At 44.1% G+C, this 20,995-nt stretch overlaps 1 protein-coding gene and 1 pseudogene across 2 annotated transcripts in view; both read left to right on the top strand.

Moving 5' to 3' along the window:
* Positions 1–19,859, top strand: part of BLM (BLM RecQ like helicase) — a 73,668-nt gene extending 53,809 nt beyond the window's left edge. For both annotated transcript variants that reach the window (XM_088452829.1, XM_088452828.1), the window contains exons 13-22: positions 4,452–4,558; positions 5,903–6,063; positions 7,323–7,518; positions 8,011–8,201; positions 8,392–8,530; positions 8,618–8,817; positions 10,565–10,760; positions 19,049–19,171; positions 19,269–19,476; positions 19,610–19,859. In XM_088452829.1, coding sequence (XP_088308955.1) covers positions 4,452–4,558; positions 5,903–6,063; positions 7,323–7,518; positions 8,011–8,201; positions 8,392–8,530; positions 8,618–8,817; positions 10,565–10,760; positions 19,049–19,171; positions 19,269–19,476; positions 19,610–19,787 — 1,699 coding nt within the window. In that variant the 3' untranslated portion in view covers positions 19,788–19,859. The remainder of the gene's footprint in view (positions 1–4,451; positions 4,559–5,902; positions 6,064–7,322; positions 7,519–8,010; positions 8,202–8,391; positions 8,531–8,617; positions 8,818–10,564; positions 10,761–19,048; positions 19,172–19,268; positions 19,477–19,609) is intronic.
* LOC148482015 (lamina-associated polypeptide 2-like) lies at positions 12,959–15,844 on the top strand (annotated as a pseudogene).
* Positions 19,860–20,995: the final 1,136 nt, after the last annotated feature.

Genomic DNA, 20,995 nt, shown 5'->3' with positions numbered 1-20,995 from the left:
AGGTAAGCCACATGTATGTAGATATCTGTATTTTATGCATATGAATTTTGTCCTGGGCTCAACCAAGGTCTTTGCTCAGTTCTTGGCTCTTACTGTTGCTCATGTTAAATATGTGTGGGTATGTGGTCCCTACGGCCACACCACCCTGAACACGCCCGATCTCGTCTGATCTTGGAAGCTAAGCAGGGTCAGGCCTGGTTAGTATTTGGTATATGTGTATATATATATATGTATGTATCGCTTCTTATCCTTACCGTAAGGGCAGAGGAGGATCTGTTATCCGTCTTGTCTCATACCTACATATTTTAAAAGAAGCATCCTGCGATTGGAGGCTGGACTCTCCTGATGCGGTTGTTTGGTACAATAACTCCGCTTTACATGGGTACCTGTGTATGTGTAGGTATGTGTAATGTGTGTATGTGTATATATGTATATATATATATCTATGTATATGTATATTAATAAAACGTGTTGGGAATTGTATAGGTGTGTCTATACTTCCACAATCATTAGGTTTACCTATAAGTCCATGGATGGGAAGCCGCCTGGGATTACCAGAAACTGTAGGCGATATCCATATATGTTGTCCACACATGTATATAATGGAGCAAACTTGTGGCATTCTAAGAATGCATCAGATATGCTGTATATATGCTAATCTCCTGGGCAGGAGTCTTGACAGGTAAGCTTCCTTGGTTGGTACTAACAGATTGCCTTCTCATGCAACTATGTTTGTCCAGGTGTGCGTGTGTATATGTATAATATATATTCACATTCCTTGTATGAATATTTCCTAATAATGGGAAAACCTGTTTTAACCCTAACTGGGGGTATCACTATAGCCTAATGCAATGTCTATGTACAGGTACCTTCTCAGTATAGGTTCCAGTACTCAATATTATCTCAATAAAATGAGGCTATAAGTGTCCCTAGGTTCTCTTCCTATCAGTACATAGAGAATGCAGGTTCTATTCCATCCTCAGGACCTAATTGTTTAAATGACAACAGACTGCAGTTACTGCTCCTGTCCCTGAAGGCCTACGGCCACCCGCCGAAAAGGCAGGGTCAGGCCTGGCTTGATTAGATTGGTGAGTATCAGGTAAATCCTTGGCCCTGGTGTTCACTTTTGAATCCCTCTCGTTGTGAACACTATAACTTTCAAGGGTCACTGGTGGGGATCCATCATCAAATATTTAATATTCTGTGTGTATCTTGACCTATTCAAGGTCTTACTTAAATCCGCCTGTTAACTAATACGCACTTCACCATTATAAGTGATAATGTACTGATACACTAGCAGACTGTATTTGGAGTATATGTATAAACTCTAGATGTCTACTCATCCCTACTGTTACATGCTCAGGTATAGAGTCCTGTTGTACAACCTTCTTGTCTCCTAACAATTTGCTAGTTTTCTACAGTGTTTTCCCAGACAACATCGCCAGACTGAAGTCTGTGCTGTAGAGCATTGGTTCTTAGCCCACTGAACTACTCTCTATACCTGACGTGACGGGTTGCTGTGAGATGGAAAAGGTTAGTGACCTACATCTCGTCTAGAGGGCTTCTGGTTGCTCACAGGTAAGCGGTACCTCACTAATGCCTCGGCAGATGCTCCAATTTCATGCAACCTGACATTACAAGTCTCCCTTCCGCACCCTAGCTGCCGTCCTAGCAGCCATCCGCTCTCGTAATCAGTTGGCTCTACTACACTTTAGAGCTTTCCTGGTGTGTGGGTGCATAGTTCCAACATTGAGAGTGCTCGCTTCTGCAGCACATATACTAAAAATTGAAACGCAAGGATGACACGCAAATTCGTGAAGCATTCCATATTTAATTATCACTTTCTTCTACTAGACTCTGTTGGGGTGATAAAGGACTGTAGCGCATCTATGGGCTACGGCACATCTTTACATTAAAGTGTGACAGTCATTATGTTCTGCGCTGGGAGCCTGATTCCTGTTCAGTATCTGTGGATATTTTCATCACACTGACAGGTTCCTGATGTGTACCTTTATGGTTGTCCTAGCCTTGTTGTACGGGATGCTTCCCTATATTGGTAGCTCTCCTTGGGTGGCTGTTGCATCCGTGCTCTTTAACTGCCAGGGTATCCGAGTTGTTTTCATACTATGTTCGGACCAGCAGTTTGTACTGACTACGCACTTCCATCATGATGGACATGTCTGTTGTTTGGGGTTGTTGCTATGGTTTTCTTTTTAGGCCGGCACAGGGGGTGTGCCGTAAAGTCCCCGTATGGGGCGCCCAATACACGAGTTTGAGACCCGCCCCAAGCGGTAGTGACACACTGCCAGTAGTCTGCTATGGGGAATTATAGCTGCAGGGTTTCAGTTGCTGTTTGATCCCTCTGTTTCAGAGTGGTTGTACTGCGGTCTGACCCTCTGAAAGGAATTGTGGTTTCAATTCTTTCACAGCCGCCTCTGCATCATACCCAGCGGGATCTCCATTGTTGAGAACTTCTATGGTTTAACCCCTTCCGCTGGTTGTCATCCTGGTAGTACTTGGGCCTCGGCGATTGTTCGGTCTTGACTTTTGCCTCGTTGTATACTCCTTATTAGGAGTCTGTGGACAGGATCAGCTCTGTATCTGTAGATTGGTATTATATACGTATATCTATATGAATTCTGTCCAGCAGTGCTGGGTTGCTGCTGTCTGCGAATTATACAGCTTCCTATGTTCGACTCTAGTTTGGCCTGGGTCTGTTTTCAGCTGAGCTTACATTAGCCGTTATTACGTTCGAATTACGCCGTAAGTTGTGGAATTCTTCCGCTGTTTAGCAGGGAGTTGTGATTGTCTCCTCTGCGACTCTTGATTCTCAGCTCTTGCCTTTCCATTGGGCCTACAGTTCTTGGCGCTCCTGGTTTTCGGGTTTGCCAAAGGGTCGGCGAGTTCTCCGCGCTTCCCACCCGGGAGGTTGGCTTTGGGACGTCCCCACTGTCTTGAACTCCAGTGTCCCCTAGTGGATGAAGGAGAAATCAGGATTTTGGTACTTACCGATAAATCCCTTTCTCCGATTCCACAGGGGACACTGGACGCCCGCCCAGCGCTGCGTACCTGCTGTGTTGTTTGGTTCGTTATATGGTTGTGTGACTGCATGTGTTCCCTGCAGTGAGTTCCTCTGTTCTCCTTCAGTCGGTATTGTTCCGTTCTGTGGTCCTCTCCTTCTCATTTTCCTATTGTCCTCCGTCTCCTCTCGGGCTCAGTTCTTAAACTGGGGCTGATGGGGCATAGAGGGGGAGGAGCCAGTCACACTTCTAAATTATTTAAAGTGCCAGGCTCTACTCTACCACCGTCTATACCCCACTGTCTTGAACTCCAGTGTCCCCTGTGGAATCGGAGAAAGGGATTTATCGGTAAGTACCAAAATCCTGATTTTTGTGAATAGATATTCACTAGCGGGGATCGCTACACCACAATTTTCCCCACCCGCAGGACACTGCAGCCCGCAGGTGATGACGGCACCCAGCAGACTGTTTTAGCGGGGCGCCGCCAAAAAAGGCAGGGTGCATTCTGCCCTTTTCAAATCTGGCAGGGCGCAGCGTCCCGCTAAAACAGCCTAGCGGGAACGCTAGATATGACTGATGCCAGCTGATGGAGGAGAATGTCAGAACACAGTCCTGCAAATATTGTAACTGGTGATACGTCACACTGGTGTCGGGAATCCTTCAAACCCACAGCTTCCTCAAAATTATACAGCCATAGCCAAAAGTTTTGAGAATGACACAAGTATTGGTTTTCACAGAGTTTGCTGCTTTAGTGTTTTTAGACCCTTATGTCAGATGTTACTATGGTATACTGAAGTAAAATTACAAGCATTTCATAAGTGTCAAAGACTTTTATTGACAATTACATTAAGTTTATGCAGGGAGTCAATATTTGCAGTGTTGACCCTTTTTCAAGACCTCTGCAATTCGCCCTGGCATGCTGTCAATCAACTTCTGAGCCACATACTGACTGATGGCCGCCCATTCTTGCCTAATCAATGCTTGGAGTTTGTCAGAATTTGTGGGTTTTTGTTTGTCCACCCGCCTCTTGAGGATTGACCACAAGTTCTCAATGGGATTGATGTCTGGGGAGTTTCCTGGCCCCAACATTTTGATGTTTTGTGCCCCGAGCCATTTAGTTATCACTTTTGCCTTATGGCAAGGTGCTCCATCATGCTGGAAAAGGCATTGTTCCTCACCAAAATGTTCTTGGATGGTTGGGAGAAGCTGCTCTTGGAGGATGTTTTGGTACCATTCTTTATTCGTGGCTGTGTTCTTAGGCAAAATTTTAAGCAACCTCACACATGAATGGTCTCGGGATGCTTTACACTGAAGTAGCAAACTTTGTGAAAACCAATACTTGTGTCATTCTCAAAACTTTTGGCCATGGTTGTATGTATAAATTAGCTGCTTGTACCTCTATTCTCCTTTATTTAATATTTTTTATTTCAGATTTTCAATGAGTTTCAACAGGATAAATCTAAAATATGAAGTTTTGCCCAAGAAACCAAAGAAGGTTGCTCAGGACTGTGTGGAGTGGATCAAGAAAAATCATCCCAGTGAGTTTCACACTGAAGAGTCACTGTGTTGATTGATAAATGATTGTACTGAATGTGATTTCTACAATTTACAAATATGTAGTAATACTGTCGCCTTTAAATGGATTTTCCACTTTAAAAGAAAATTGCTGCTGCTTTGGTGGATGTAGTTTTTGGGAGAAAGGTTCTAAAGATAATTTATTGAATCCCTTTCTTGGTGGCCCTGGGCGGTGACACAAAACAACAGATATAGATGCTCTTTGTTCCACTTTTTTTCTCGTTCATTCTATTGGTAGAGATTGGACCACGGCTATATGGAGGATACATTAAGACTTTGGCATTTTAAAGACATAGGTGTGTGCACCTCCTTCTTTATTCCCATCTTGCAGGGAACTCTGTTTATTTATTTTTTTTATTATTTTTTTTTTTTGCTGAACTGCCTTTTTTTTTTTTTTTGCTTGGCCTGTAATGGTGTTGTTTTATTTTCTAGGTAGTGTCTTGTATTGTCACCGTGCCTTTGTGCGGCTGTAGCAGTGCTCCATTCCTTGTGCCAGGTAGTGGCTAAGTAGGTGACTCTTCTCTGCCAATTCCATTGAGATCGCAGGTGACTCATTTACAGTCCATCTCTAGTGGCCTGTGGCCTGATTGAGAGGCAGGGCAGCCAATGTAATGCCCCTCACTATATATACATTGATGAACAGAAGAGGGAAATACTTACAAGGATGGTGGTCACTGGTGTGCTGAGGGAAGGAGGTGTGGTATATTTTGCAAACTTGGCTTTAATTTTGACATGCAGCATGTCTGCATGCTCACAATGTCGACATTTATCATGTCAACACTGATGAATGTTGGCTTGATTAGAATGTCGACAAAATGTCACTGGTGGCTTAGTGGTGACTTACCTGGTCCGGCGGCTTCTGCAATGTCTTTCTGGTGCGGCGGCCAGCTGATGAGGGCTTCTGATGGAACCAGCAGCCCATATTGCTAACCCTAACTCTCCCATCCCGTAGCCTAACCTTTCCCCTAGTACCTAACCTCCCCTTCTATAGCCTAATCTCACCTCCCCTCCTGAAGCCTAACCCTCCCCGTTGCGCCTAATCCTCACCACCTGCAGCCCAGCCTAACTCTCCACTGCTGGTCATGACACCTGTTCCTTTCGTACATGGGCTTTAATGTAAGTGGTTCTGTTGAAGATCCTAAAAGACCTATCTGATCCAGATAATTAACTTTTTATCTCTGCATAGAAGTCATCTGTATACATTTATTCATGGTTCTATTAATGTGTGCAAAATAATAATGAAAAAAATAAATAAACCTGAAGTGCTGTAACAAGGTATGCTACATCCTGAAAACTTTACCTTTCAGCTGAATCTGGGATCATTTATTGTCTGTCCCGACATGAGTGTGACACTGTGGCTGACACCCTGCAGAAGGAGGGCCTGGCAGCTCTATCGTATCATGCTGGGCTCAGCGACTCTAACAGAGACTATGTACAACATAAGTGGATCAATCAGGATGGCTGTCAGGTAAGACTGGGAGCATTGGATCAGATCATCTTAAACCATCATATCCTCTACAATGACTATTTTTGGTTCTTGCTAAATGCTAACAAATACTGCATTGTGGGGACCTCAGCTTTTGTGAACATTCAGTTCTTTTGATTAATGACAATTCACAATTTTAACACTTCTATTCCCCTGCTCCTCCATTATTTTCCAGTGCTCTGTCATCACTTGGACCCAAACAAGTGGTTCCTCCCTTCTCTTTATTTTTTCCAGATTTTGTGCAGATATTTGGGTTTTGCATATAGATCTCTTAGTATACCAACTAAATTACAAGCTACCACTCTGCAGTGACAGGGAACCAGGGGTATCTGTCATCTCACTAGTGGTTCATTGTCCATTTCATATCTCCAACCTGTCTCCCACCCCAACCTCGACTGTGTTGATCCCTCAGATCTTATGAGAGGCCTGGAATAGGTACTGGTTGTGTTCAATGTCTTCAGTTGGTCTTGGTCCACAGAGCTAGTCGATCTTTTGATCGATTAACTCTTCACTCCATCAACTTAGTATGTTGTCTATAGATCTATCTGTCCAAGAGGTGAATGTGGCTGTGGCTGGCCTGTGGCTTGCAGGCATTGGCGAGTTTCCGGCTGGTCTGCCCAACTTGATTTTGCCTTTTAAATGATTACCTCTTTGAGCAGACTCACTGAAAATTCAATGATGCCTGCATTGCACAGGTTATTACATTTACCCCAAAGACTCAGGAATTCCATCCCTCAGTCACTTACTTTGTACTGTTACAGGGGCCATAGGAAAGAATGGCCTCGTCTCCAATGAATCTCTTGCTGGATCAGTATGACAATCTAGCTGGCGTATTCTGGGTTACCAGTTCCCTATGGCCTTGACAGAACACTGAACTAGGGTGATTGACCACTCTTAAGCAGTACATGATTGGACGTCCGTAGACCAGGCTTTAGTATTCTCTCCCCTGCCATTGAATATGGATTTGAGATATCTGCAATCCTGGTGCCCTTTTGCTACAGGAAATAAATATGTAGGGGAACACGGGCGAGCTCTCTGGTTCTGCTCTTCTAATGTTCTCACGGTTTTCAACCTTCCTGGGCTGGTGGTAAAGTGAGGAACGGCATGCGGTGCCCTAGCTGTGTAACCTTACCCAGGTAGTTTGTCCCCCCTACATCATTAGGGAAAAGCATTTAATGGGAAGTATAACAAAAATCCCCATTTCCTTATTTTTACTTATTGTTTTGGTTTTTGAACTGCAGGTAATTTGCGCTACTATTGCATTCGGAATGGGCATTGATAAGCCGGATGTGAGATATGTCATTCACGCTACCCTTCCTAAGTCTGTGGAAGGATATTACCAAGAGTCTGGTAGAGCTGGCAGAGACGGTGAGATGTCCCACTGCCTCCTGTTCTACAGCTACAGTGATGTAACCAGAATCCGAAGGTTGATACAGAGTAGGTATTACTTTGTCCTGATTTTAAAATAACATGAAGGGTTTGTCTACTGCTTTAATGCAACTTCTCCAATATGGATCCTTCTGGGGGTGGCCTGGTATTGTCCCAAACCATTTTCTAACATCCCAATGCGAGTCCTCTGTTCTTATATTTTTACAGTTGGCTGGATCCATCATTTAGGTCCAACACGTGTGCATGCCCAGACTGTATACATGTTGATCAGTGTATACAGCGTCTGATTGGGCAGCTGCTACATAATATCAAATCTGGTGTCCTTCACTGCACAGCCACTGTGCTGGAAATGTGACCGCACTTTCCTTATAGTCAGTGTTGTGGTGTGTGACCTCCCCCAAATCACTGCATGTGTCTTACTTACAAATTAATCAGGCCACTGATTATTTTTACTGAAATATACACTGTTTTCTGTTGATTTCCAGCAAACCTGAAGTTGTTGTATTGTTTACTTAAGCATTGCTTGACTGTCTTTCTCAGTGGAAAAGGATGGTAACAGTCAGACGAAGCAGACACATTTTAACAATCTGTACAGCATGGTGCATTACTGCGAGAATGTACTGGAGTGTCGTCGGATGCAGCTTCTTGCTTACTTTGGTGAGCATACGTTTAACCCGAAATTCTGCAAAGAGAACCAGAGAGTGGCATGTGACAACTGCTGCAGGACAACGGTGAGGAGACAACATTGCTATGTATTACTAATTATTAGGCTACGTCTGTACCTAGCGTATTCTGAAGGAGAAAACTCATGGGTATTAATGAGCCTAGATTTCAGAATGTTTGTGTAGTTGATACAAACTATTATCTATCTAACATTGAACAGTACCTGCATAGCTTAATCTCTGTCTTCTGGCATTACAGCAATACAAGTCCAGAGACGTGACAGATGAGGTGAAGAACATTGTTGGGTTTGTCCAGGAGCACTGCTCTTCCGGTCATCGGAAAGGGAAGAATTCCCCAAACCGCCTAACTATCAACATGATGGTGGATATATTTCTGGGTAAGCTGCTTAGATAATAAACATTGTTAGTTTATAAGAAAGTAAATCCCCAAGGGCATTACAATTCTAATTTTGTTTGTTAAACAGGTAGCAAAACCGCAAAGATCCAGACAGGTATATTTGGAAAGGGAGCAGCTTACTCAAGGCACAATGCAGAGCGATTATTCCGAAAGCTGATTCTGGAAAGGATCCTGGACGAAGAACTATATATTACAGTGAATGACCAGGCAGTGGCATACATTAAAATGGGAGAGCGGGCTCAGACTGTGTTGAATGGGTTCTCAAAGGTATGTGTGCGTTGTGGCACCTACAGACTACATTGCAGGAAAAGTGCAATAATTGCATGCCTACAGAATAAATAGTGATACCTTAAGAGTTAATTAACCACTTTTCCTGGCATGGTCTCTTCAGATGCAACCACACCAGAGTGGACTTTACCTGACGTGGTCTCCCCCCCCCCCCCACACACACACACACAGACACCCACGGTTGCAGAGAGGAGCAGCTGCCTGGACATAGAACCACAGAGAGCGCCTCTCCCAACAGTGTGTACCCCGGCGGCTACAGAGAGGAGCAGCCGCCGAGGACATGTGCACACATCAGTGCGCTGGCCCCAGGGTGTACCTGGCTATTAAACCACAATAGAGCCTTGGGGCCCCCCAACGATGTCCCGATCATCAACGAATATTGATTTGTGTTAAATCGGTAAAATTCGTTTTGGGATTATTCATTTTGTTTTTGTTGACGATGATCTGTTGCCGATGTACGTACCTCAATGGTATAGTAATGTTGAGCTTCTTTCCTCTTGATATAAAAAAATATAAAAAAACAATGCAACACGCAGTAAAGAAGTGATGTAGTTCTTGACACACACAAAGAAACATAAAAATTTATATTTTGAAACCTTAAATTATGTGCCAGCAATTTGTAGACTTAGTTAATTCATACAGAAGCGTTCGTAAAACCACTGAGTGTTATAAGCAATGCTTAAGGTAAAGCAGAAAAATATTGCATGCTTTCCTTAGGCATTGTTTATAAAACAATGTTTATCTTTATTTTTCCCATAGTAACGGGACTCTATAGTAATTACAGATGTGTCCTCGTACACTGTTGCTGCAGCCGAAGCAAACCGCTCTTACCAGCGTGCCAGGTCCCATGCAACTTGGCTTACTGTGTGCAACCGAGTCTGAATCTGTGTTTATTTAGTGCCTCTATGCAATGGCCATTGCTTTTTTTCTACGTTAAGTTCCGTTGTGCTCCCAATACAGACTCAGACTCTCACAGATATATAATAGTTAATCAGTGCAGTCTTCTGAAGTGGTTCGTCGCATCTGGTTGCGACTAAGACATATTTGTGGGCGAAAAGAATGTTGTGCGGACCTGCCGGCTCACTGGCGCCAGGCGTCTCTCGTCGTATGGGGTATTGAGGCTAGGTGTTCGAGGACACATCTGTAATACAGCTCTTTAAATTTGTGCTACAGTTTTATCAGTGCTTGAGTACAGTGATACCATATAAATGTGCTTTTTTCAAGGCTACAGATTGTTTCCAGGCAAGGTATTCAAAATCTGAGCTGTTCTAACAGTGTGGGTACGGGATTCCAGCAGTCAGAATCCTGAGGCTGGCATCCCGGTAGGGTTAGGATACTGACACCTGTCGGTCAGTATCCTAACCCTTCCTGCCTGCACACTAAACCTAACCTCCCACCTAGTGCCTAACCCCAATATTTGCCATCGGGATGCCGGCGCCGGGATTCTGACAGGTGTCGTAATTCCGGCACCGGCATTCTAAACGCTGGCATCCCGACGGTCTGGATTATGACCACATCCTGTGGTAACATCTTGGTTCCAGCAGCAGCTGGATAACATGCTGCACCATTTATCTAAATCACCCCCTGAAAGGACGTAAATAAACTGTAGGTCAGCAAGTAGTTAAGGAATAAAAACCTTGATCAAAGAAATCACAGTTGGCTATTTAAAATCTCAGGATCTGTTTTTGAGAACTGCAATAATATATTAGACTCCCACCATTCACAGATTGAGTTCCAGGACACAGAAAATGCCAGCAGCCTAAGAAAACAGAAGGCATCTGTAACAGATAGTACATCAAAGAGGGAGGAGATGGTCAAGAAATGCCAGGCCGAGGTTACTGAGCTCTGTAAACGCCTTGGCAAAATCTTTGGTGTACATTACTTCAATATATTTAACACGGCAACGATACGGAGGATTGCAGGTACTTGTTTCAGTGATGTTTAGTGTTTTTGTGGGGGGGAGTTCATATTCGTGTAATATAGGACAGACAAGGCTTTATAAAATAACATGGTAAAGAGACTATTAAATGATGGAAAAATAAAACTTAAAAGACCTAGAAATGTTCCCAGTCATCCAGTTGGGGAGACAAGAAATCTTGGGGACATACACCTGGGCCAGTACACTGAGGACTAGGTCATGTTACTAAAATACTCAAATCTTTATTAATGTTATAAAAAAACACCAATGAAATAATGCTTGTGAGATCCTCTAAGCCAGTGGTTCTCAGACCTCAGGACACCACACAGGTCTCATTTTCCAGGTCACCCAGCAGGTGCACAGGAGTATTCATTACTCACTGACACATTTTTCTTTTTTAATTCAATAATTTTTATTTAAATTTTAACATACATACAAAACAAATATAGTGAAAAAAAATAAAATGAAAAGCAGACTATACATCAATTGAGCAGGATTAGATATGGAATACAAATATAGCATACAGTGGGCAAGAAGTATATAGTATTGTACATAAAAGTGTATTATGGTATAGAAATAACAGGATATATGGAATACTCCTTATCATATATATTGAGAAAAAAAAGGACTCGAAGGCGCCATTCGAGCACATAAATCCGATATGAGAAATACAGTATTCAAAATGAAGTGATACATACAACCTTCCGCAACTAGCTTTAGATATAGAAATCACATATCAAAATACCAAGCGGTATCAAAATAATAAAACATCCACTTCTACCTGAATATCAAAATAAACATATATCCCTAAATAATAAAATAAATAAAACAACCCCTTACCTTGACCCCTCACCCTGTATAACCTAAACCCAACTCAGGCATACTTGGATACTTAAATACCCCCCAGACACTAAGCTGCACTAAACTACCCTAAACATCTCCTCTCTCTCCCCCCCCCCCCATTGAAGCAACAGGATTAATAAAATACCAGGCCCGAAGGTAACCAGCTGCAAGATAGCAGCGGCTACTACACCCACAGACGAACAGGAGGCAGCGGGCAGCAGCTGTAGTGAAAAATACCAGGCAAGATGACCGCTGGATCAGAAAACAATGGAGCACAGCATCAGTGATGACAACTAAGCAGAGAGAGTCCAACACGCTGGATCAGGAGCACAGAGCAGCAGGAGGATCCGCACACACCATCCGAGGAGAACCACTAGATGGCGGCGATCAGCAACCAGCACTCCCCGAACGCCACAACTGATAGGATCCGAAGATGAGATCAGAGACAGCGCACGCTGCAAGCAAAGAGCCAGGCCTCCACAAACACCGGGGATAGATCACCATAGGCATCCAGCAGGATTCCACCTCCGAGCCCCCGGCATGCAGGAGAAGGTAGATTACCACAGCTGTCAGCTTGGAAAGGAATAAGCTGTAAGCTGTAAATAACAGGATTTTTAATAGGATATAGGCAGGAGAGCTAGCTACTCCAGGCCACGCCCCCCTACTCACTGACACATTTTAAAAGAACCACAGATGGAGCTAATTATTTCACTTGTGAATGTGTGAGGAGACCTGGAAAACATGCACTGTTTGGGGTCCTGAGGACCGAGTTTGAGAACCTGTGCTCTAAGCAAAGCAAAATATTTCTAAAACATTGATAAATGTGTATATACACTGTTCAGCCCCATCAATAAATCCACTGACAGGTGAAGTAAATGACATTGATTATCTTGTTACAATGACACCTGTCAAGTGGTGAGATGTATTAGGCAGCAAGGGAACAGTATGTTCTTGAAGTTGATGTGTTGTAGCATGTAAAATGTGCAAGCGTAAGAATCAAGGGCTTAACTGTGATGACTAGACAACTGGGTCAGAGCATCTCCAAAACAGCAGGTCTTGTGCGGGTGTTTCTGGTATGCAGTGGTTAGTACCTATCAATAGTGGTCCAAGCAAGGACAACCAGTCATGGGTGCCCAAGGCTCATCATTGTGCGTGGGCAGCGAAGACTAGCCCATCTGGTCCTATCCCACTGTAGCAGAAATTGCTGAATACATTAATGCTGGCTATGATAGAAAGGTGTCAGAACACACCGTGCATCGCAGCTTGCTGCATAGCCGCAGACTGGTCAGAGTGCTCATGCTGACCTCTGTCCACTGATGAAAGTGTCTATAATGGGCATGTGAGCCTTAGAACTAGACCATGGAGCAATGGAAGAAGGTGACCTGGTCTGATCAAGTATACTTTTACATCATGTGGACGGCTAGGTGCATTTTCATCATTTACTTGGGGAAGAAATGGCACCAGGCTGCAGTATGGAAAGAAGGCAAGCCAACAGAGGCAATGTGATGCTCTGGGCAATGTTCTGCTGGGAAACTTTGGGTCCTGGAATTCATGTGGCTGTTACTTTGGCACGTATCACCTACCTAAACAACTAGTACACCCCTTCATGGCAACGGTATTCCCTGATGCAGCAGCCTCTTTCAATGCATCCTGCTACACTGCAAAAATTGTTAAGGAATAGTTTGGGGAACATGACAAAGAGTTCAAGGTTTTGGTTTGGCTTCCAAAATCCCCATATCTCAATCTGATCGAGCATCTGTGGGATGTACTGGAAAAACAAATCCGAGCCATGGAGACCCCACCGACTTAAAGGATCTGCTTCTAACATGTTGGTGCCAAATACCACAGGACACCTTCAGAGGTCTTGTGGAGTACATGCCTCGATGGGTCATTTCTTCAGGGTCCATAGGGCTCAACAGGGAGACAATGGGGGGTGTAGGTGGGTAGATAGGAGGACCGGGCTCCAAACAGTTAAGCTTTTGCTATCCCAGGAATGCTACGGTCCTTCCACCCCCCCTATACCACGCCCACAACCTGAGGCAATCCGTTCGTCTTGGTGTCCTACAGGAGCTGGATCCCCGTTAGAACAGTGGGGCTGCTTTAAGCATACCAAGCTTTATTTTATTTCTTTTAACTTCAAGACAGCAAGCAGCACTAAGACAGTCCTTCGGACGTCTGTGCTGCTGCTCCATCACCCCTCTGTGGTGCCACAACTCCAGCCCTGGGCTTGGTAATTTCGGCGGGGCACTGGAGGGGCCCTGCTAGCGGGCTCCTCGGGCAGACCCCAGACTGCAACCGGGACACAGGGACAGGTAAGGTGGGTTCCCACTCACGAGAAACCACGTCTAGCGCAGTCATACCTCCGGTGCTGATGTGGACACCGGTCCATCCGGGTCTAAAGTTATTGGCGCAAGAGGCCAGGGAACCGTTGTTTAATGTCAGCTTAGGGGAGGTCAGTTCTCTTTTTCTGTGGCCCCTCCCTCAGCTTAGAGCGCCTTTCCGCTGCAGTCTTGCCACCCCTGAGCTGCTTCTTCTCCCCCTGCCCCCTCAGAGCCCTCCGGCGGCCATTTTCTAAACAGCAGTCACAGCTCTCTCCGGAAACATTTGGTCCAGTCTCCTTACATACCTCCCCTAGGAGCCAGGTTATGTAGAGCTATAGCCTACCAGCCACTGTGGTCTGAGTAGTTGATTTTAGAGCACATTGCAGTTATATTTATTTTCTGCATTGTATGTGACTTGTGCTAGCGCTGCTGTCTGTGTTTTTCTCACTCTACTGTTATGCCTTTCCCTTTCTTTTACAATAACCCTGGAATACCGGTGTATAGGAGGTTCCCTGTACTTCACATCTACTTGTATTTGTGAAGGCTGTCACATACTGTGTCGTTACACGCTGCACAGTGCCATATTGTGTGCAGCTATGTCTAGCAAAGGCAAGGGTAGCAAACAGACTGCTGCACCTATACTGCTCTCTTGCAGGTCCTGTTCAGCAGGCTTAACCCGGGAAAATTGAATTCAGGACGGGTTATGTGCAACTTGTTATAATACACCAGACCAACCAGCCCCAGCTCAGGAACCCACCTGGGCTTCCTTCTCAAAGGTGTTCGCTACAATTACGGACCGCCTAGCAGTTCCGGCAGTAATTCCTCCTATCTGGTTGCCACAACACGTACAGGCGATACCTGTGCCTCCTCCATGGGTAGACCTGCTGTCTACCTCAGTGCAGAGACTAGCAGCTACTTCTACAGCTTCTCAACAAAAGATTGCAAAATGAGAGACCCCTACCCAGTAAAATTACTAAGCGTTCAGTGCTATTATCACAATCTACACAGCTCTCAGATTCTGAGGTGTTATCTGGGGAGGCAGAAGACGCAGATCTCTTTCTCATGGAGTCCCCCTCAGGGGAGGAGGAGCCTGTTAAAGTGAATGTACCTGCACTAGTGACTGTCAAATTCTTCAGATAGAAGATGCTGAGCACCCGCTCCTAAAACAAAACAGCCACTTTTTGAGAGACAGAAAGTGGTTTTAGCGGAATTTCCTCACTCTGATCAGCTTTCTGAGCTTATGAGCGAAGCATGGAAATACGCCAAGTAAAAAGTTTCAGCCCCCAAAACTTCTGGTTTCTTTTTACCCTATTCCAGCAGCTGATTGCGCTAAATGGGAAGCTCCCCCAGCAGTAGATTCCCATGTGAGGCGTCTAGTTAAAAGCTCTACTTTACCTATCCCTACAGCATCCTCCCTAAAGGACACGACGGATAGGAAGATTGAAGCTTGCTTCAAATCAGTGTATTCTTTTACAGAAGCTATTACTCGTCCAGCAATGGCCACTGCCTGGTTGGCAAAAGCCACTGAGAGCTGGGCAAATGCTCTAGAGGACACATTTCCCTCTGATGCCTCCCGGGAACAGCTGTCATGTATCTCCCACATCAGGGATGCAGCCTCCTATTTGGGAGAAGTGGCTTTGGATACTGGTCTCCTGGCTTCCAAGGCATCTGCTACTTCGGTGGTAGCCTGCCGTATCATTTGGCTTTGTTCATGGAAAGCCGATAGAAGGCCTTGGAATCACTGCCTTACACTGGGGAGATCCTGTTTGGCCCAGAATTGGACGAGATTGTGGCTACCTTAGCGGCTTCCAAGACTGCTTTTTTGCCCTCAGCATCTACACCGAGGTCTCGGATGTCATCCTTTAGGTACTTTCGTCCCCCGGTCCAAAGGGTTTTCTCGCTCTGTAGTCCTGACCAAGCTTAGAGCACGTAAGCCGGCCTCCGCCCGGATCTATCACCAAGTGGCATACATACTGTACATCTAGTGGTGTGCTGCCAGAAGCTTTGACCCTCCAGGTTTTTCGAGTTTCTAGAACCCTTGCCTCTTTTCAAGCTGGATTGGATCTCTGACTCCGCCTGGCCTTTCTGAAAGTGCACGTCTCTGCTCTGTCCATCTGGTTCCAGCGCAGAATTGCTTCACTACCGGATGTTCACACCTCCCTTCAGGGTGTCCTCCGTATTCAACCCTCCTTTGTCCCTCCAATGACTCCGTGGGATTCAGGACCTACCGTTTGAACCCCTGGAATCCATAGAGGTCAAATGGCTCACTGCAAAGACTTTTTCTTATGGCTAGCACATCTGCCCGTAGGGTGTCGGATTTAGGAGCGCTTTCCTGTCGCTCCCCCTTTCTGAACTTTCATCAGGACAGGGCTGTTCTTCGGACTCGCCCAGGCTTCCTTCCCAAGGTGGCTTCTCTTTCCACCTTAACGAGGAAATTGTAGTTCCAGCCTTCCTATCACCTCTCGGCAGGTGAGGTCTCGTTGGATGTGATCCGTGCTCTGAGGATCTACGTGGACCGTACGAGTTCCATCAGGAAAAGAGATTCACTCTTTGTCCTATATGGATTTCATAAGAAGGGCTGGCCAGCTAATAAACAGACTCTGGCCAGATTGCTTCGCATGACTATCTCACAGACTTACTCGCAAGCTGGTCTTCCTGTGCCGGCTACTGTCTCTGCTCATTCTACTCACTCTGTGAGTCCCTCGTGGGCAACCCGCCGTCTGCCGAACAACTGTGCAAGACGGCCCACCGCTTTGGGACATCCCCATTGTCTCCCTGTGGAGCCTTATGGATCCTGAAGAAGAAAAGGAGAGTTATGGTAGACTTACCTTTTGTTAACGCTTTCTTCGAAGTCTACCATAATTCTCCTTTTTGGTGACATGAGGGGAACCTACACTATATAAGGCAGACAGTTCTAATTATATGGCTGATTGGTGCATACAGATGTGGCCACATGCATCTTACTTGTGCGTGAAACGGCACTTGTAGACACGCCGTGACTCTGAAGCGGCCATCGTCTTTTCAGTGCGATTTTATTATATATTTTTTTTTTACCTTAAAATGTGTAGCTACTATTCAGACCTCCTCACTTTGAGCCAAAATAGACAAAAGCAAAAACAAAATAAAAAAATATCTGGCTTTCAAAGTCCCTAAACATCCAGCTTTGGGTGGACAGGTTCAAGAAAAGAATATCTGAGGTCTGTCAACTGCATGGAACATAATTAGATCATGGTGCCCATAGACACCAAGGATGTGTACTTGCATATTCCAGTTTGGGAGGGACACTATTGTCTCATCAGATTTGTCAATCCGAACCCTCCATTTTCAATTTCTGGTTTCTAGCTTATGGCCTGACAACAACGTTGAGTGTGTTCACAAAAATCATATTTTTTGATGAATGCTCTTCTGAGATCCAAGGGGGCGAACATCTATCTGTATATTCTGCTAATCAAATCATAATCTCCCACTATCTAGGTAAACTAGAGGAATGGTAAAGAACGTGGCAACTACAGATTAATGCCAAAAAATGCAAGATCATGCACTTGAGTCTCAAAAATCTAAAGGCTAAATATAGTATTAATGGCACTATACTGAAAACTAGAGGATAAAGGGATCTAGGAGTCACTATTTCAGGTGACTTAAAGGCAAGCAAACATTGTATCAAAGCAATGAGGAAGGCAAGTCAGATGCTTGGTTGCATAGGAAGAGTGATCATTAGCAGAAAGAAAGAAGTGATAATACCACTGTATAGGTCATTGGTACGTCCTCATCTCGAATACTGTGTTCAGTTCTGAAGCCACATCTCCAGAAGGATATTAATACATTAGAGACTGTACAAAGAAGGGCAACTAAAATGGTGCAAGGCCTACACCACAAAACGTACCAGGAAGGACTAAAAGTTCTTAATATGTATAGTTAGGAGCAGAGAAGGGAAAGGGGGGACATGATAGAAACGTTCAAATATATAAAGGATTTTAACTAGGTAAAGGAAGGAGACATTCTTCAAAGAAAGATAAGTATTAGAACAAGAGGACATGTTCTGAAACTGGAGGGTGGTAGCTTCAGGGGAAATTTGAGGAAAAAATACTTCACAGAAAGGGTAGTGGACAAGTGGAATAGCCTCCCATCAGAAGTGGTAGAGGCTAAGACAGTAGAGCAATTTAAACATGCATGGGATAGACATAAGGATATCCTTCAGAAAGGTAAGGATCAATAAAGGTTGAGGTTACAATATGTTTAAAAATGGGGCAGACTAGATGGGCCAAGTGGTTCTTGCAGTCAAATTCTATGTTTCTATGCTGCAGAAGAAGGTGACCTTGGGAATCTCATGGTTTCATCATCAACTTGAAATCCAACTTGACACCATCCTAGCAAATGGTATTGCTGGTTCTGCTGTCGATCAGGATCCTTACATTTCGGTCTCTTCTCTGGTGGCTGAATGGCAATAACCTCAACATGTTTGCCTTTGCACAATTTGGGATTGGACCATTGTGGCAACGGATGCCAGCCTTAGGTGCTAGGGGGAAGCCATCCTTCAGTGCAGCTCTTGGTATCTCCTGATAACTGTTACGGAACGGAGAGCAGTGTTCCACATTCTAATCAAAGGGTGCCATCTGTTGCGAGGAAGATCCATAAAGATTTAGGCAGTAGTGTCATACGTTATCCATCAGAAAGGCGCCAAAAATACACTAGCCATGATGTTCTGGCTATCTTGAAAGTGTTTATTCCAATGGTGAAAAACTTTAGAGCAGATTTTCTCTGCAGTCATGTGCTACTATACACCAAGGAATGGTCCCCTGTTTAGTAAAATAACACTTCCAACCACAAAGGTGGGGGGGTTCAAGCCTACTGTGGAATATTAAAGTACCCGCACTCCTGGTGATTTGTATACTCCAAGACTACCAGTGTCCCCCAATGTATTTAGCGTAAAGGATTTAAACTAAGTTTTAAAGCTCCATTTTTGATATGGATACCTGAAACTAGTTCATCATTGTCATGTGGATGTCTTTCTATAAAGATTAATGATTTTTGGTTTAATCAGCTAGCAGTCATAAAAGACATTCAAAAGTAGTCAACTAGAAAGTTTTGGAAAGTTGTGATATCACCTATCTGACTTTGTGTATTCCAGAATCTTTGTCTCCAGAACAAGATGTTTTACTGCAGATTGATGGAGTCACAGAAGATAAGCTAGAGAAATATGGAGCAGAGCTGATAGATGTTCTCCAGAAATACTCAGAATGGACTCTTCCAGGTGTGACCCATATTCTAATACGGTGCTATATGCTGTTATGTTTCTGCATTTAAATATGTCTTTAATGCCTTCTATCAATCCAATGTCTGCCTTACAGTAGATGACATTTCCCAGAAGTCCACTGGATCAACAAGCCACACTACAAGGAATTATGATAGTCCTGATGATGAAGATGATAGAAGTGGAACTTCCTCTTACTTCAGCTCTAATAGAAAAAATAGCACAAAGAGGAAAAATGCTCCATACTCCAGGAAATCCAAGAAAAGAAAGACTGGAGGTGATGGTCAACATTCTCGCTCCAAAAGGTAGTTTACTCATTCTGCATAGTGGTTTTGTAGACCTTTTTATTATCGCTATGTAACCATAGCTGTGATTTAAGAAATTGGATCTAGCTATTCTTTAACATTGTAATGTTTTTCTATTCTTCATTTCTACTAGTGGTAACAATGCTTCATACAACAGGAATAGTGTATCTTCTGCAAAACCATCCAGTGGATATAATTGTGATTACAACAGTGGGTCTAAGTCAGGTGCAGTGAAAAAACCTGGGTTCATGGCGCCCCCGATGCCACAGAACAATCGTCGTTTCTTGAAACCCTCCTTCACTTTTCTTTGATATGGACATTGTTACAAACAGTTATTTTTGTATTAAATTATTGTAATTTTTTAAATAGATCCAGATATCTAACGCTAAATAAATGTTTCATCTTATTAAGCATTATTGGTGTGTATTTTATCATTGCAAATGTTTATGGTTTATTTCACAATTGTGAACACATTGCTGGTTCGTGAGCCGATTGCTGACTTTATAAATGTGACCTTCATACAGGTGTGGGGTTGCATACAAAAGGTTGACAATGGTTTGGTCGACATGGAAGAAAGTCGACCGTTACTAAAGGTTGATTCACAGATGTGGTTGCCTGAAACAGGCTTCAGGGAAGCCTCAAGAAGGCCTGCACAGCTAACAATGGTTGTAGGTGGGTCTCCAGACTGAGGTTCAGTGATAGTCATGGTCACTTGCTGGCGGCGTTCTCGTTCAGGCAAACAGTTGACTCATGGTTTGGTCTTCGGATAAATGCTTACCACCATGATTAAATCCTTAGGTAAGGTATCTCTTGCTTTTTGGCATGATTCCTGCTGCAGAATGCCCACCAATAATTTTTCTCCCCTCCGTCAGCAGCAGGCATGTTAGGAGCTCTAGCTCCACTGGCACAGCTAAGGGGTATTCCGTGGTCATCTCACTCTCCTCCTCCTCTATGTAGTAGTGGGAATATTAAGAGTTATTCTATAAGGGGTCTATAGTTATACATATAATTTTTAGATATGTGCAGTGTCTGAGGGTAGGCAAAGCCCCTTTAAATGTTTGTGGGCTTTGCTTGTCAATCTTACACTCCTAGTTTTACAACACCTTTTAGCAGTTCATAACCTATGATACATTTTGAACAGCTGTTTGTTCTGGTCAGTTAGCAGATCCTATCCTGGGTTTTGAACTGCAACTTATTCTGCTTTTCTTACATTCACTACTTTTTGTCGTACAATGCCTTGGAAAGGGAAGTCCAGAATTAATTCTGAAAAAAGTACTGTGGTGCATCCAGTGGATGTTTCTATAGCCTGCCTATCCAAGACTACTGTTCCTCTTCCCAATTGGTCAGCTCTTGGAGATGGTACAGATAAGAAAGTGGAGCCATCTTCAAAACAATCTTTATGGCTGCAGGAGTCTCTCTCTGACTTATTCTGGCCTCAGCCTGGGTGAATAAAGGGCTAGGATTATGGGTGGATCATTTAGACAAAGGCATCAGAACCAGTAGGCCACATTCAGAGTTG

The sequence above is a fragment of the Taudactylus pleione genome, unplaced genomic scaffold, assembly GCF_031769625.1.
Source record: "Taudactylus pleione unplaced genomic scaffold, aTauple2 ptg000556l, whole genome shotgun sequence".
Lineage (NCBI taxonomy): Eukaryota > Metazoa > Chordata > Amphibia > Anura > Myobatrachidae > Taudactylus > Taudactylus pleione.
The sequence above is the reverse complement of the archived record's forward strand: the minus strand, read 5'-3'. Positions and strand labels throughout refer to the sequence as shown.